The sequence below is a fragment of the Ambystoma mexicanum genome, chromosome 6p (assembly GCF_040938575.1).
Source record: "Ambystoma mexicanum isolate Mex_15411 chromosome 6p, UKY_AmexF1_1, whole genome shotgun sequence".
NCBI lineage: Eukaryota > Metazoa > Chordata > Amphibia > Caudata > Ambystomatidae > Ambystoma > Ambystoma mexicanum.
In genome coordinates, this window is record NC_090935.1 from 1,468,064,867 (window position 1) to 1,468,081,355 (window position 16,489).

The window sequence follows — 16,489 nt, forward strand, 5'->3', positions numbered from 1 at the left end:
TTGTTTCCCTTAGTCCTTGTCAATGTTGCAACTTTTCTGCAACATGTGTCAAGGGCACAAAGTACCTTACAGTACGGTGCACTTGGGTCTTCCTGTCATTTCTAAAGGCACTAGTTACCCTCAAAGGATTTTTTAGGAGAAGTGCAGATATGCCTTGGACAGGGCTGGTGGCAGCTTATCTTTTTGTGTTTTTTTAACCCTTTCCTGCCAGGTAAACCACAGTTACCGTGTTTGGCACGGTTAGGTGGCCTGGCTCCAAAAGGGCCATGCCACGAGGTTCTTTGTCCTGTCCTTTGGCCATCTTGCCCCTTCACCTTCCCCAGGTCTAGCCGACCCGGGTCAGTCCTTATTTGGGCATGCATTTTCCCACGAAGCGCCAAGCGTTTGCAGGCTTTTCCATGCCTTGAGTGTGCGCCCCCAGGATGTGGGCTGGACTGTCTAGTTCCAATACACATCCTGGATGCCAGAGAGTCTGGTGTGCTTTGAATGCCTGGGACCACCGTGGTCCATGATTGGTCTACGTATGGTATGCCTGTATGTGAGCAGATCCCCCATTGAGTCCTCTTCGTTTTGGCGCGAAGGAGATTTTGGATAAGAGAAGGCTCCAAACGCCCATATCATGTCGATTTCTGGAGTTCTCACTGAACGAAGGATAGGATCCAAGTATCCTGAAACTAAGAAGCTGAGTCGAGGAACCGCTGTTGACCCGCTGGAAGGTTTGGCACCCTGAGCTTGCTGTCTTCCCGATGGACCCCTCTGCATCTGGTTGTCCTAGAAAGTCTGCGAAGACGCTTCGACCCATTAGAATAGTGGGACCAACTATTCTCGGCATCTTCATCAAAACCTGCAAGTAAGCCTTTTCGGAAGTGCCCCTGTGCCAACCAGTGGGCTGACCAGCTTGCGCAGGACATTTGCCCTGATACCGCTGCCATTTCGAGGAGGCCTTTGAAACTTGGTAAATTGCAAGCTCTGTGGTCACTGCACTCTCACACTGAATTTCGTACATTTGGAATTCCCAGGTCTGGAGTAAAGTGAGTGTGCCCGAACCGGAGTAGACACAGTTACCGTGTCGCCCAGCCGTGGTGACGAACTTTGCAAGTTAATTGCAGCTGTGCGGCTCTGTGCCCTGAAGCCTGCTACAGCGGAACTGGCCTGATCCATCCACCATGTTCAGTAGTGAAACGCTTTGTGACTAAGCAGGGTGGGAATAACATCAAAGGATTATTGGCTGTTTACACTACCAGTATTGTTCCAGGCCTCGAACTGCTTTCAGAACCCTATGTTGGTTGGCTGGAAGTATTGGGTGGAAAAATCCTTAGATCAATCCTTGGGGTACCTTGTGCAGTCCCGGTGGAGGCCCTCCACTGTGAATTGGGCCTACAATCAATACCGGCTAGTTGTTTTATTAAATGCTGTAAATTTGATCTCGCCTTAATCATTGGCCCGATCACCAGTGAGACTCTTGCGGGACTCTTTTCCTCGAGGTATCAAGTTCCCCACCTTAATACATTCTTATCTGCACTAAAAGCATCTGCTCATACCCATTTTAGTAATATAGATTTAGTAGTGGATACTAGCTCAGTTATGGCTATTAATGGGATTGCTCCTGATCTATGGAATGAACTGAAGCAAACGACCCAAGCCTGGGATAGGGCCCATACTATTTCTAACCTTAACGGGGGGAAAGAGATGTGCAGAATATAGCGCACAAGGATTCTCTCCCAAGAAACCGTGCACTTAAAGACGAACAAAATCTGCAACAAAGACCTAAGGAGACTTGTTAGTTACCTCCGGCTCAATATCCTACATACAAATGACTCGGTTGGTGGATGGTCAAAGGTACCTTATGACAGCAGGATCTGCAGGATGTGCAATACTGCGATTGAGACACCGCGACGCGTGCTAACACAATGCCCCGACTTAAGTATGCAATATCAAAAGGGATAGCAAGCGTTGGTCCTGCATATGGTGGATGGTCAGGACGATCCGGTTCTGAATGCCTGGATGGCGGCGACCTCCTTAGTGATCACCAGCGCACAGGGGTGTTGCTAGGTCTGAAAAAGATCTGGGGTTATGCTGATGGCGGGACTGTCGGGACAGGGGGCTGGCTAGCCTTTTGGTTGTAGCCCCTGAGCTTCTATCCGGGGCTGCAACCAAAAGACCTGGGGCTGTAGCCCCATCAGCTCTGCCCTAGCAACGCCTTGGCCGGCAGCGCAGCATACCATATTTTGAAAGAGCTATTGAGAACGGTAGGAGAGTTTCCCAATACGTAACTGCGTTTGTTCCATGTATTCATGGAAACTGTAACGCTGTTCTGGGCTTTTGGGTGCAGTGTGGCGTACCTCTAACTGTCAAGGCTGGCAGAGACGGGGAACTGTGCTCACTTACTTGCCAGCACTGGTTTAATGAACGCTATGCCTGTCCATTCTATTTGGGTTTTAAAAAATGTATAGGATCTTATCTGATGATTGTTTTACGAGGATTAATTAAGTTGTTGATGAAATGTTTACTGCAACGCCTATCAACTTTTAAAGATGATGTAATAGGACCATAGGCATTATGTAATGTGTACATATTGTATTTTTTGTGACTGTTCTTAAGTTTATATTTCATTAACCAAACGCACAGTAAAAAATAAAAATAAAAAAATGTAAGTCAAAAAGAATCAGCCAGTGGCGAACCCATGATTCAAAAAGAATCAGTCAGTGGCACTCATATGAGTTCAGGGAGTTTTTCTGCGAGTGCAAGCTGCTTTTGTTTCCTGCAGTAGACATTCGTAATCCTTATCTCTGTGTTTTGTGAGATTATACAACGGGACGAGGGGGAACTGGGGTGCTTTCTGAAAGTGAAAGTAGCCGCATCCCGTTTCCGAGAAAACGACCGCCTTCTGGGAAATGGGACTAGATGCTTCCATGTCTGAAAATGTGGGACTTCCCGTATAGGCCTCACAGTTCATTGACATGACCGTTCGACCAATTCCAAGTGTGGCACCCAGAGGTGGGCTGGTATAAGTACAGCCCTGGGAACAGGTTCACCAACTGTGCTGCTCCAACCGTCGCCCAGTCAGCAGCGATCCGGGGAAGCTTCTGGAAAGCCATGGACAGGCGTGCGACGGTCCTCTTGTGCGCGGCGCTTCTGGGGGCAGCAGTGGTTCGAGGTAAGGCAGGGGGTGCGTCACAACCCCAGCCGGGCGTGTGCTAGCGCAATGGACCCTCCTTTTGTTCCAGGGCAAATGTCCTTTTTTACCTGTGTACGGTTATGGCGGCACATTTGCAAATGGCCTTTTTTAATGCAGGTGGGCCTGGGTGGTGTTTCTATAGAAATATTAAACTACAAAACAGAGTTACCTTGTCTGAGATACCCATGTCCTTTGGGGGCGGGGCTGTCAGTGTCACAAATTGTATGCTGGGCTTGGAACCAAAAAAATATGTTTTTAAAATGACTTCTGTTACATCCGCCCTAATAGGCATCGAAGGAATAGGTTTGTGTACTAGAGCAAATTTGCCCTATTGCAAATAAGGTGCAGAGTTGGGGTTGAATACACGCTTCGAAAATCCATTGGGCTGGCCATTATTTCAAAATGTTTTTGTAGGACACTTTACACACAGATGCGCGTCAGAAGCAGCCTGCAGTGTGGAGTCTTTCGCGCCCACCGCGGCACCCACTGGTCATTAGTGGCTCATGACATGCTAACACATAAGCAGCACAAACAAAACACATGCACAGCACAAACCAGCTGTAGTGCCATTACGCAAACAGGGCACTGCACTGACACGTTAAGATGTGTCTACGGCGCTCGTGCCCTGTGTGGCAAAGTAAATGCAAATATCCTAAATTTCGTATGTAGAGATCGTCAGATGTGACGTCACATAAAAGCCACATGGAGTCTTTTCAGTCTGAAATTTAAGAACACCATGGGAAGTGACATAACAGGAAGTTGCCCTGAGTGAACCACTTTTGTGGTGTGATATAATTTTAATAATTGATCTTTCATAACGGGCTTAATACCAGAAATGTCTTTCGAAGCTCGGATCGGGATTCGAACCCGTGTTATGCTGCGTTGGTCTGGCTTCCACGCTTTGCCCCTGAGCTATCCCCCTAAGCCTCTCCATAATCAAGTACACCCAGAGAGTTTTTTTTTTTAAATAACAATGTGTGATAGCAGAAACTGTAAACAGAATCAATTCCATGTACTTTAGTTAAGGCGCAGATTCAATTATTTGCCCAGGATCACACACTTTGGTTAACTGGTGAAGCTGGAAGCTGGCAATTTAAGCACTTGACCACAAATGTTCAAAGCTTCAGTTCATAAAAATATTTGCTAAAGGCTAATTTCCTTAAACAATACTTTGATTTAGTGTGCTGTCTTATAAAGGACACACATTACTTTTTAAACTGTTAACAATCACTATGGAAACATCGAAACATGTTGAACAGAACAAAAAAGTGTGTGGTTTTAGCTTTATTTCTCCGTCCCGAACAGTAGGTCACAGTGGATCGTGGAAATCTCCCTTGGGGCATCCAACTGCAGCCATGCTTTCACACAGCTTCTGTGCACCCTTACCTTACCCCACTAGGATCTCTTAGGGATACAGGCCCCTCCCAATAGCCTCTTCGCTGTGTTATCCTCCAAGTGTCCACATAGTAGTAATGCTCAGCTGAGACAGAGCGAAGAGATGCTTCACAAACTGTCTAGCCGCTCTGCTGGCCCGGGCTTCAAATATCCCATGAAAGTGAGAGCCAGTGGGTAGGCTTTGCCCCTGATGGAGCAAAGTCGGGACCTCCCTCTCCCGGACAGGGTGCCTGCAGAAATCGGAGCAGTCCTTCAAAATACATGACTGGTGGCGCCATACATTATATCTGCGTAGGCACCGGCTCAAAAATAATAACAATTTGCTTTGCGACCAATTACATTAACTGCTGACTAAAATCCACGCTGTGCGGCCTCTCACTCTTATTTGAAGAAATATCAATTTAAGGGCCGAGCCATAGACCTAAAAGTTTAAAACGAATCAAGGTTTTGCTCAGCAAATAAGCAGGCGCCATGTTGGAAATGCACCATGCAGCTTTCTGAAGTGTTTTGAACGTTTACAGTTCCTTGTGATCAGTATCAGATTTAAGGAAAAGGGCCCTGTGGGTAATATTGACCTAGGGCCCCAGGTGGGCGGGTCATGGAGGCGGAGCCTGGAGTGGGAGGAGTTGCACAATGATGAACTTTAGGGATAAATGATTCATTTTTGAAAGTTCCGTTTTTAAAAACATTGTTCTGTGTTTGGGGGTGGAGGGGTGGATGACTAGCTAGACACAGCTGGGCCTTCTTGCCAGGTTTTGCTGTCAAGGGTGGTAATATTGAAATATCAAGTCTGAAGCTAATGTTGGAAATGAAAGGGTTCAGGGCAATGGGAGGGGACATTACAGGAGTTGAGATCAGGGGATCTGCAGAAACATTTTGTGCCTGTCTCCGCTGGTTTATCCAACACACTTGAACTATTACTAATGTTTGCCCAAACTATAGTGTTGTTACATACAGAAGTAAAACACGTATTACCTTTTTAATACCGAAAAGTACCCAGTCCCGTCCGCAGCATTCATGGATGCTACATGAAGACACCATTCAGAAGCCATGGCGAGTGGCTTACCACGCTGGATACAGTGTTGATGAGCAAAATATGGCGTCATTCCGTTTCACATAAGACTTGACTGAAAAGCCAGAGATGCGCTCCGAGATCATAATGAGAGTAAAGGTATTCATTTAAGGAACGTGTGAAATAGTTACTTGTTGGACAATGATCAGTGTAGTCTATGAAACGTGTGTAGGGTTCTATGCAAATTGCCATCCATATCTGATGGCATGTATAGCTGGCATATGCAGGGAGACCACCAGCACGTTCTGCTTTTGGATATGCTCAGCAAACACACTGGTCATGTGAGGAGCACATGTCCCGGGAGGATAGCTCAGCAGTAACGTGTGCGCCATGGAAACAAGACACCACGAAAAAAGACAGGTTCAATCCCCGGGTCCGTACTTAGAAACCTCTGGGTGTTTAAAGCACGTTATAAATACGCAACTAAGACAAAAACAATTACGAACTAAAAAACAAAAATTTCTGTAACAGCGCTTCGATGCCCGTGGGCTCTGTTCCCCCCCTCCCGCCCCCCCAATGTAGCCCCACAGGCTGCACACCAGCGCCGAACCTGTTCCAGCTCTTAAAGTACAATCTGATGAGTGTGGGAAGGGAAGGGGTGGGGCAAGGCACAGGGGGGCACTCGCCATGTGTTTGCCTGGCGACTGTTAAATCCGCCTCTGTGATTAATTTGTATTGGGTGTCTGAAAGTGGGTATGATATGATAGGTTATTTATAATGCGCTGAATACCCAGAGGTTTCTAAACACGGACCCGGGGATCAAGCCTGTGTTGCTCCGTATTGTCTTGCTTCCAAGGCGAGCATGTTGCCCCTGAGCTATCCTTCCGAGTACAGATTGAGCAACTAATGGTGGCATATTCAGGGGCGGGGCTCCCACAGGTGTGTGTGTGTGGAGGAGGCTGTGTGGTCTGTGGTCCGAGCTTATCAATGGCCCGGCTCCGTTCCTGACTCCAAGAGGCGGTACAAGAGTGTCTTCAGGTACTCTCTGACATGTTAAATTCTAAATCTTTCGGGAAAGTGCTAATTGTCACTGTGTGAATGGCTATCTACACTATAAAACAAGATCCCTACCCGTCCCTGCAGTTGAGACATTTGAAGAGAACAAGGTACAGCGAATTCACTGCAAAACTGTAAAAAGCTGTCGTTGGTGGTAAGTTCTTTTGGGACTGGCCACCTAGCAGTTTGCTGCCCCTTTTAAACATGGGCCCACCAGCATGGGAGGCCCGAGGGCATAAGCTGGGTGGCAGGGTTTTTGTGGATCCGGCCGGGGCAGCACCCTTTAGGTGCTCGCCCCATTAGCATGCAAGTGTCGGGGCGGGCGGCCAGGTCCCCACTACAATGGGGACCCAGACAGCCGGAGCGCCCGACACGGAAGGGAGGTGGCAGGTGGTAGTCCCTGCCCCTTTACAACTCACATCAAAGGCCCCCCTCCCATCCGGACGGACTTGAAGACAAGGCTACCTTGCCCTCAGGCCCATTTTGGCCTATAACCAGGGAGTGCAATGTAGCCCCTCCCATTCCGTGCTTCTCCTCTGCCAGCCACTGAGCTGGAGTCCTGAGGCTGTGTGTTGATGTGTGCAGGCAGTATATATACAATCAATAGGCGTGCCCCAGAGTGCAAGTGTGAGCAGGGGCAAATTACATGTTTTGCACAGAAAACCAAAAGAGCTACCCACGCTGATGACAGTCCTTATTTCTGTCAGTTATTTCAGTTGAATCTCCATATTGGTACAAGGTATATCCTTTCAAAAAGAAAGTCACAAGAACAAAATCCAAAGAAAAGGACCTAAGAGTACAAACACTAAATGTATTATTCAAAACACATATTGTTGTTCAAATACATTCTTACACAAATTAAAGAAAATTGATAAAAATTAAAGCAAGAAAAAGATATAAAACATAACATTCATAATATGTACATAAGTACACCCAAAGGGGTATATTCATCAAGGAGCAATCTGGATAGTTTCCCATAGACTTAATTTAATAAAGGCATCCTCCCAGGAAACACATTGTTCCTGTGGACTAAGTGTTACCAGGGTGTATAAAAAATTACCCTGGTAAATTACCCTGGTAAATTACCCTGGTAAGTAGAAATAGAGTCATTCCCTCAACTTGGTTTGTATGGTTGTCTACCATATCTGTAAGGGTACTAAAAAAGGGGTTTTAAATCAGGCCCTGTAGAGTTCTGCCTGGAGTTGGAGTCGCCTCTGTGCGGGTAAGTGTGGAGGTGGGGTGCTAGAGTTGGGGAGTTCAGCAAGGGCTTCCTTTGTGTGATGCTTTGGTCTGGAGAGGGTGGGGGGTGCTACTGTATTTTTGATGTCGTCTGTGCATCGGAAGCAATCAGAAGCTTGGAACTTTGTTTCATATTCTAATGCTACTACTCCATGCAGAGGCGCTTACATATCTGCAACATGTAACTGCAAACCCCTGCACTTTAGTATACTGTACTTGACGGTAGGCAGTGAATAAGTCGAAAACATTATGTCGAAAAAAAAAATGTCAAAAAAAAATGTCGAATGCTTTAATTTACATGTTTTTTTTTGGGTTCCGGAGGTAAAAAAAAAGGGGTAAAACAAATATTACAAAAGTGGGGTTGGGGGAGAACCCCCCATTTCGAACAAAAAGCAACCAAAATAAGAAATTCTACATTTTTTTTAGACTTTTTTTTTAGACATTATGACTTTCGACATTATGTCATTCGACTTTATCACTATAAACCGTACTTGACATGGGCAGGCCCCGTCCTTCGGCCTCGATACTAACCCTGGCTCTGTTTCATTTTAGGTTTAACAACAAAAGGAGGGGGGCGCTGTCTGTGCCCTGGACCTGGGTCTAATTCTGTGGCACGGAAATTAGTTAAGACGATTGACTCCTACCCCAAGAGCCCCGGCTGCGACAAAGTCGAGGTCATGTAAGTACTCCAGGGCAGTACTGTATGGGGGCTACTCCGTGCCCCAAAGCAGTTGGTATTGGATCTACTACACTCCTGACAAGTATTGTTTACATAATGGAGTTGCGACTCAATGTTTGGCTGCTTTTCATCAAGAACAGAAAGGCCTTTAGTAAAGATAGAATAGGTGTGTTGTTGGTCTACTGCTTGTTGCTCAATCACAACTTGTTGACATGGCAACAACAAGCACCACTTGAGGGTTAAAGAAGGAGGTGTCTTTTCATGTGCTGTGGGTCTAGGTAATGGAGGTTTTGGAGGGGGGACATCTGCAATGAAAGATTTCCACACACGCTATAAAAAACATGCGCATGCGCGACTGTGTGAACGAGTATGTAGTGTGAGGGAACAAGGAAGAAGGTGAATGAGTGAGTGTGCGAGTAAATGAGTGAATGTCCAAGTTAGTGTGAGTGAATAGCAATACATCACAAAATACAGATTTCAAAGACCTGAGGCATGGAACGTGAGTTTCCCTCGAGATAACCATATTTTGTAAACGTATTTCAAGTATTCATAGCTCAGACACACTTAAGTAAGCGGATAACACAGCTTCCTCACATAGGTCCTCCATTGTACCAAGAGGGCGGCAAACGGTGGGTCTAGTTGGTCTTTCTAGGACTGTCTCTTTCTGAGTACTGGTATCAACAGTAACAATGTTAGCTTCTCATCTGGTACCAAGGAGCCACCGCTGCTCTCCAGTTCATTCCCTGGCATCTGCTGAAATGGGCACGGATATTGAGTGACTGGTGAGATGCAGGGCTTTACCACTTTACAAATGTGAACTTCACTAGAGAGGCCACAAGATGGCGGCGACTGTCCTTGGGTCGCTCGCACTTCCCGTAAAACATCATAGGAAAGCAAAAGGTGTTCAAACCAGCGGTAGAAGTGTACTGATAAAAGGGGTGGAACACAGCTCCCGACCGTTCCCACTCACTTCGATCACTGGTTCAAACCCCGCTCCAGGCCAGCGAGACTCGCATGTTTCCAATCTTTACTGCAAGCCCACCACAGTCCTTTCAAAACATGGAGGAATCTGAAGGTGAAATATAGCAAGCGCTGACAGGGGCCCCGCAGGGCCCCTGTTTTTTTCTAACACTAGAGACATTTTTTAGATGAGGCGAAAAGATAACTATGTCAACAGGGAAAGCCTATTCCAGTCCCTCGTTACAGCTGTTCAGGGTCAGGTGTATGTAGTTGAAGTGCCTCAAGTGCATGAATGCCTTTGGTGGCTAAATTAAATCCCATGACTGGTGCTTGTTATCCCAGATGGCATGGAGCCACCTGGTAGCCTTCCTTTTATGAGCCTCAGAACCGCCCACCTTCTCGCCCCACAGCGGGTCGTCACCTACTCAGGAAGGCAGGCGTGTTTCACCTTTGAAGAGCTTGCACATGCTGGCAGAGGGTACTTTCTGAAAGACCATATGGTAGTTTTTGGAGATCAAATAGGCACACTCCACACATTTAATAAAACATGGGTTAAAAGTGCAGAGCGTGCCAAAAAAGGGTAGGGCACTGGGCCCTTCGTAGGAGTTTCAGAGGGTCCAGGATACCCTATTTTCACTTTCATGCAATTCCATCCAATCCGTGTATGTATCCCGTGCACAAATCAGTAGACCTGGCCTAAGATGGGTAAGGAGCCTGGGCCCATTTCAAATGACGGCTTGGGATCCCCCCCTGCTAAGAGCGGAAAACAATCTGAGACACCAGTGGGGTGACTGCATTCTAACGGAAACAAAGAAACAGCCGAGGGGTTGGGGGGAATAGCCACCAAATATCACGAGATGGCTAGACGGGAGGGAGCTGAAACACTAAATGCCCACTGAAAAGCTATACATCCTTCTTTGTCAGCAAGTGGCTGATGTGAAGGAAACAATGTGAAAAGGCAGTGAGGTGATGACACTTCTGTATACCCCGAGGATAGTGACGGCCAGAAGGGCTCCAGCAAACGCAGCTTGAAGCATGCGCTGCAAAGCACACATTTAAAGCCCCAGAACGAAAGTAATATAGAAAGGAATATATTGCTATGTTATAAAACTGCTGACTGGCAAGATGGGGCAGTTGCTGTGCAGCCCCTGAGTGAGGCTCGAAGCCCCTTTTAACTGAAAGTGTTGAAAGGCCCTGTCACTGTCCCTGCAAATCAGGTACGGGATTATTAACACTTTAAGCAGCGGGCACCAATAAGCACTGCTTATCAATCTGGTTACATTTAATGTATCTAGTGATAGAGAAATAGTTATTTTGTGGAAAAGGAGCCACATTTTGTGCATGTTGGAAACTGTGGTTCTTGGGGCGACCATTGTCGGACAAACCAGGCTCACTAATCAATTTTGGGTGATGGCAAAACTGAGACATTTAATCGTTGGCTTGTAAATCAAGGAAAACAGCATCCTGAATATAACAGTACCCCACCAAATTAACCAGACTCACCCTCTGACCCCTTACCTTTATAGAGCATCAGTCACCCGAGAACAATCGAGAAAACTACTGCTAGGTCTTCCGGCACATTCATCCCGCCTCCTACCAAAACAATGAACCCATTCCTTAAGGAGCAAAGCATTTTCTATGTTCATTTCTGCCTGTGACGTCATTTGCCGACTTCCGGTCCGCCATTCAGTTCCGAGGGGCATGCACCTCCACCCCCATGGTGATTGATTATTGCGAATAAGTAGTTCCATTTTCCCAACTGGTTTTAACTCGTCCCGTTTATCACATGGGGCCGGTGACCTTAGCACCAGTTTCTGCCCATATCCCTTTTTGGTCCATCAAAGAGTGCTCATAGGGTCACATAGAGAGGGACAAGCTGTGGCAAAGCCTAAAGGAATGGGGAAAATCTAAAAAATTGGCCACTAGAAAATAAATGTAGAGATGGACAATATTACGACCTCGGCGGTAGCCATGCCGCTATAGGCGGCATGGCTGCAGCCGAAATCGCGTCTGGGTCCGGGTAATTCCTCCCTCTAAGAACCCGGACCTTCCCCATTCGCATTTCAGCCCCCATAGGGCTGAATGGGAATGGGAGAGGGAGCAAACAACGGGCAGATTACGAGTGGCCTGATGTTTGTTCCCTCTTCCCCTCGCGGGACCCGGTAAGCACGCCTGGTTTTACCAGGCGTGCTTACCGTGTCCCGAGAGGACCTCGTAATGTGGTGGAATGGGTTTAACGGGTCTGCATCCTTTTGCGGCACTCGTTCCACCAGGGTCGTAATGAGGCCAGGGTGGGGGCGCCATGTGGTTCAGGATCAAGAAATGTCCTGCTTCTCGTCCTTTAGTCAAACATTTATTTATTTTATTAAAAGACTCTACTCCCAGTGAATTCTCCGGTCACACAAGTTGTGAGAGGCTTGTTAAGAGCCTATTGTGGAGTTGGGGCTTGTGTTTGGGGAACTTTGCTGCATTTTTTGTTTGCGTTATTGCCCTCATGTTCCCATTACATGGAAACAACATTTGGGAACATGACAGATAGCCTTCAGACCTTGAAATGCCCACACAAGAGGTCTCTGAAAACAATTACAAAGGACCCACCAGAGACACTGTCTTCTGTGCTCCCCAACGAAAGTGGGGTTCAGTCTTTTTGGTCCCCTACACAATAAAATGGCATGCTTTGTACTTTGAGGAAAGTAACAGCTAAATCCGAGCATTCTTCTCGCCTTGGCTGCGTTTGCGGGCATCCACTCCTCAACTCAGCAGAGTAGAAATCCCGGCTAGGTGGAGCTGAACCCCCAGATGTTGACCAATAATATTGAAGAGGTTGTGTGGTTTTCCCCAGAGCCAATTGGCGTTTCATCCAATGACGGGTAATAGAAGACAACAGAAGGAGGAGGCTTTGGGAAGATCCTCTCTGGCTGACATGCTCAGTCTCGAGGCCCACGCCCCACCCCATGTATTAGACACGAGGTTGCAGGACCTTGAGTTCTTTCATGAGAACACACTTGTATGTTCTGCCCCTAAACAAACACTTGCAAAAATGGACTTTTGGACAACATAGGACCCCGGACCGTGTCTATGGTGTAGGGGGAGAGGGAAACCTTGAGCGTTTTATGGGGTTCTCTGCTTATTATTATGAAATAAGGAGGGCACTGCTTATCTACGGATGATTATTGCATAACCGTTATGCTGCATAGCTGTTATATATGCATGAAAATCATTTGAGATGAAAGGGGAATTGCCCATATTCTCCAGTGCCTTCTCCCATTAGCCGCACCCGAAAACAGCTATGCCCTGGCAGAATGTATTGAGCTTTAGTAGTTTAGCACAAAAATGGATTTGTGACATAATGTGATTTTACATTTTTTATATGAAAATGATGGAATAATACAGTTAAGCAATAACTGAGCGCGCACAGATACCCAAGACAGTGGAGTCAAACCCCGCAAAAGCACGCATAACCCAAAACCAGCAGAGCCACACCGACACACGTGTGCGCATATACCAAAGCCAGCAGAGCCACGCCCCACACAAGCGCGTGCAGATACCAAAGCCAGCAGAGCCACGCCCCACACAAGCGTGCACAGATACCCAAGCCAGCGGAGCCACACCCCACAAAAGTTCTCGCAGATATCAAAGCCAACAGAGCCACGTCCCACACAAACGCGCACAGATACCCAAGCCAGTGGAGCCACGCCCAAGACAAGCGCGCACAGATACCAAAGCCAGTGGAGCCACGCCCCGCAAAAACACGCAGATACCAAAACCCGCAGAGCCACGCCGACACACGTGCGCACAGATACCAAAGCCAGTGGAGCCATGCCCCACACAAGCACGCAGATACCCAAGCCAGCGGAGCCACGCCCCACAAAAGTGCTCGCAGATATCAAAGACAACAGCCACGCCCCACACAAACGCGCACAGATACCCAAGCCAGTGGAGCCACGCCCAACACAAGCGCGCACAGATACGAAAGCCAGTGGAGCCACGCCCCACAAAAACCAGCAGAGCCATGCCGACCCACGTGCGCGCAGATACCAAAGCCAGCGGAGCCATGCCCCCCACAAGCGCGCACAGATACCCAAGCCAGCGGAGCCACGCCCCACACAAGCGCGTGCAAATACCAAAGCCAGCGGAGCCATGCCCCACACAAGCGCGTGCAAATACCAAAGCCAGCGGAGCCACGCCCCACAAAAGCGCTCGCAGATATCAAAGCAAACAGAGCCACGCCCCACACAAACGCGCACAGATACCAAAACCAGCAGAGCCACGCCGACACACATGCGCGCAGATACCAAAGCCAGCGGAGCCATGCCCCACACAAGCGCGCACAGATACGCAAGCCAGCGGAGCCACGCCCAACACAAGCGTGCAAAGATACCAAAGCCAGCTGAGCCACGCCCCACAAAAGCACACGCAGATATCAAAGCCAACAGAGCCACGCCCCACACAAACGCGCACAGATACCAAAACCAGCAGAGCCACGCCGACACACGTGCGCGCAGATACCAAAGCCAGCGGAGCCATGCCCCACACAAGCACGCACAGATACCCAAGCCAGCAGAGCCACGTCCCACAAAAGCGCTCGCAGATATCAAAGCCAACAGAGCCACGCCCCACACAAACGTGCACAGATACCCAAGCCAGTGGAGCCACGGCCAACACAAGCGTGCACAGATACCAAAGCCAGTGGAGCCACGCCCCGCAAAACCGCGGAGATACCAAAGCCAGCAGAGCCACGCCGACACACGTGCGTGCAGATACCAAAGCCAGCGGAGCCATGCCCCACACAAGCGCGCACAGATACCCAAGCCAGCGGAGCCACGCCCCACAAAAGCGCTCGCAGATATCAAAGCCAACAGTGCCACGCCCCATACAAACGCGCACAGGTACCCAAGCCAGTGGAGCCACGCCCAACACAAGCGCGCACAGATACCAAAGCCAGTGGAGCCACGCCCCGCAAAAACGCACAGATACCAAAACCAGCAGAGCCACGCCGACACACATGCGCGCAGATACCAAAGCCAGCGGAGCCATGCTCCACACAAGCGCGCACAGATACCCAAGCCAGTGGAGCCACGCCCCACACAAGCGCGTGCAAATACCAAAGCCAGCGGATCCACGCCCCACACAAGCGTACAAAGATACCAATGCCAGCGCAGCCACGCCCCACAAAAGCGCTCGCAGATATCAAAGCCAACAGAGCCACGCCCCACACAAACGCGCACAGATACCAAAACCAGCAGAGCCACGCCGACACACATGCGTGCAGAAACCAAAGCCAGCGGAGCCATGCCCCACACAAGCGCGCACAGATACCCAAGCCAGTGGAGCCACGTCGCACACAAGCGCATGCAAATACCAAAGCCAGCCGAGCCATGCCCCACACAAGCACGCACAGATACCCAAGCCAGCAGAGCCACGCTGACACAAGCACGTACAGATACCAAAGCCAACAGAGCCACACCCCACACAAACACGCACAGATACCTAAGCCAGCGGAGCCACGCCCCACACAAGCGTGCAAAGATACCAAAGCCAGCGGAGCCACGTCCCACAAAAGCGCTTGCAGATATCAAAGCCAACAGAGCCACGCCCCACACAAACGTGCACAGATATCCAAGCCAGTGGAGCCACGCCCAACACAAGCGTGCACAGATACCAAAGCCAGTGGAGCCACGCCCTGCAAAATCGCGCAGATACCAAAACCAGCAGAGCCACGCAGACACACGTGCGCGCAGATACCAAAGCCAGCGGAGCCATGCCCCACACAAGCGCGCACAGATACCCAAGCCAGCGGAGCCACGCCCCACAAAAGCGCTCGCAGATATCAAAGCCAACAGAGCCATGCCCCACACAAACGCGCACAGATACCCAAGCCAGTGGAGCCAGGCCCAACACAAGCGCGCACAGATACCAAAGCCAGTGGAGCCACGCCCCGCAAAAACGCGCAGATACCAAAACCAGCAGAGCCACGCCGACACACGTGCGCGCAGACACCAAAGCCAGTGGAGCCATGCCCCACACAAGCGCGTGCAAATACCAAAGCCAGCGAAGCCACGCCCCACAAAAGCGCTCGCAGATATCAAAGCCAACAGCCACGCCCCACACAAACGCGCACAGATACCAAAACCAGCGGAGCCACGCTGACACACATGCACGCAGATACCAAAGCCAGCGGAGCCATGCCCCACACAAGCGCGCACAGATACGCAAGCCAGCGGAGCCACGCCCAACACAAGCGTGCAAAGATACCAAAGCCAGCTGAGCCACGCCCCACAAAAGCGTTCGCAGCTATCAAAGCCAACAGAGCCACGCCCCACACAAGCACGCACAGATACCCAAGACAGCGGAACCACGTCCCACAAAAGCGCTCGCAGATATCAAAGCCAACAGAGCCACGCCCCACACAAACGTGCACAGATACCCAAGCCAGTGGAGCCATGCCCAACACAAGCGTGCACAGATACCAAAGCCAGTGGAGCCACGCCTCGCAAAATCGCGCAGATACCAAAACCAGCAGAGCCACGCCGACACACGTGCACGCAGATACCAAAGCCAGCAGAGCCATGCCCCACACAAGTGCGCACAGATACCCAAGCCAGCGAAGCCACGCCCCACAAAAGCGCTCGCAGATATCAAAGCCAACAGAGCCACGTCCCACACAAACGCGCACAGATACCCAAGCCAGTGGAGCCACGCCCCAAGACAAGCGCGCACAGATACCAAAGCCAGTGGAGCCACGCCCCGCAAAAACGCGCAGATACCAAAACCCGCAGAGCCACGCCGACACATGTGCGCAGATACCAAAGCAAGTGGAGCCATGCCCCACACAAGCGCGCACAGATACCCAAGCCAGCGGAGCCACGCCCTACAAAAGCGCTCGCAGATATCAAAGCCAACAGCCACGCCCCTCACAAACGCGCACAGATACCCAAGCCAGTGGAGCCACGCCCAACACAAGCGCGCA

At 49.5% G+C, this 16,489-nt stretch overlaps 1 protein-coding gene across 1 annotated transcript in view; it reads left to right on the forward strand.

Annotated features, from left to right (window-relative positions):
• Window positions 1–2,987: 2,987 nt before the first annotated feature.
• LOC138510550 (C-X-C motif chemokine 10-like) overlaps window positions 2,988–16,489 on the forward strand; it is a 39,049-nt gene continuing 25,547 nt past the window's right edge. Inside the window, exons 1-2 of the mRNA XM_069626294.1 lie at window positions 2,988–3,157; window positions 8,433–8,559. Coding sequence (XP_069482395.1) covers window positions 3,097–3,157; window positions 8,433–8,559 — 188 coding nt within the window. The 5' untranslated portion in view covers window positions 2,988–3,096. The remainder of the gene's footprint in view (window positions 3,158–8,432; window positions 8,560–16,489) is intronic.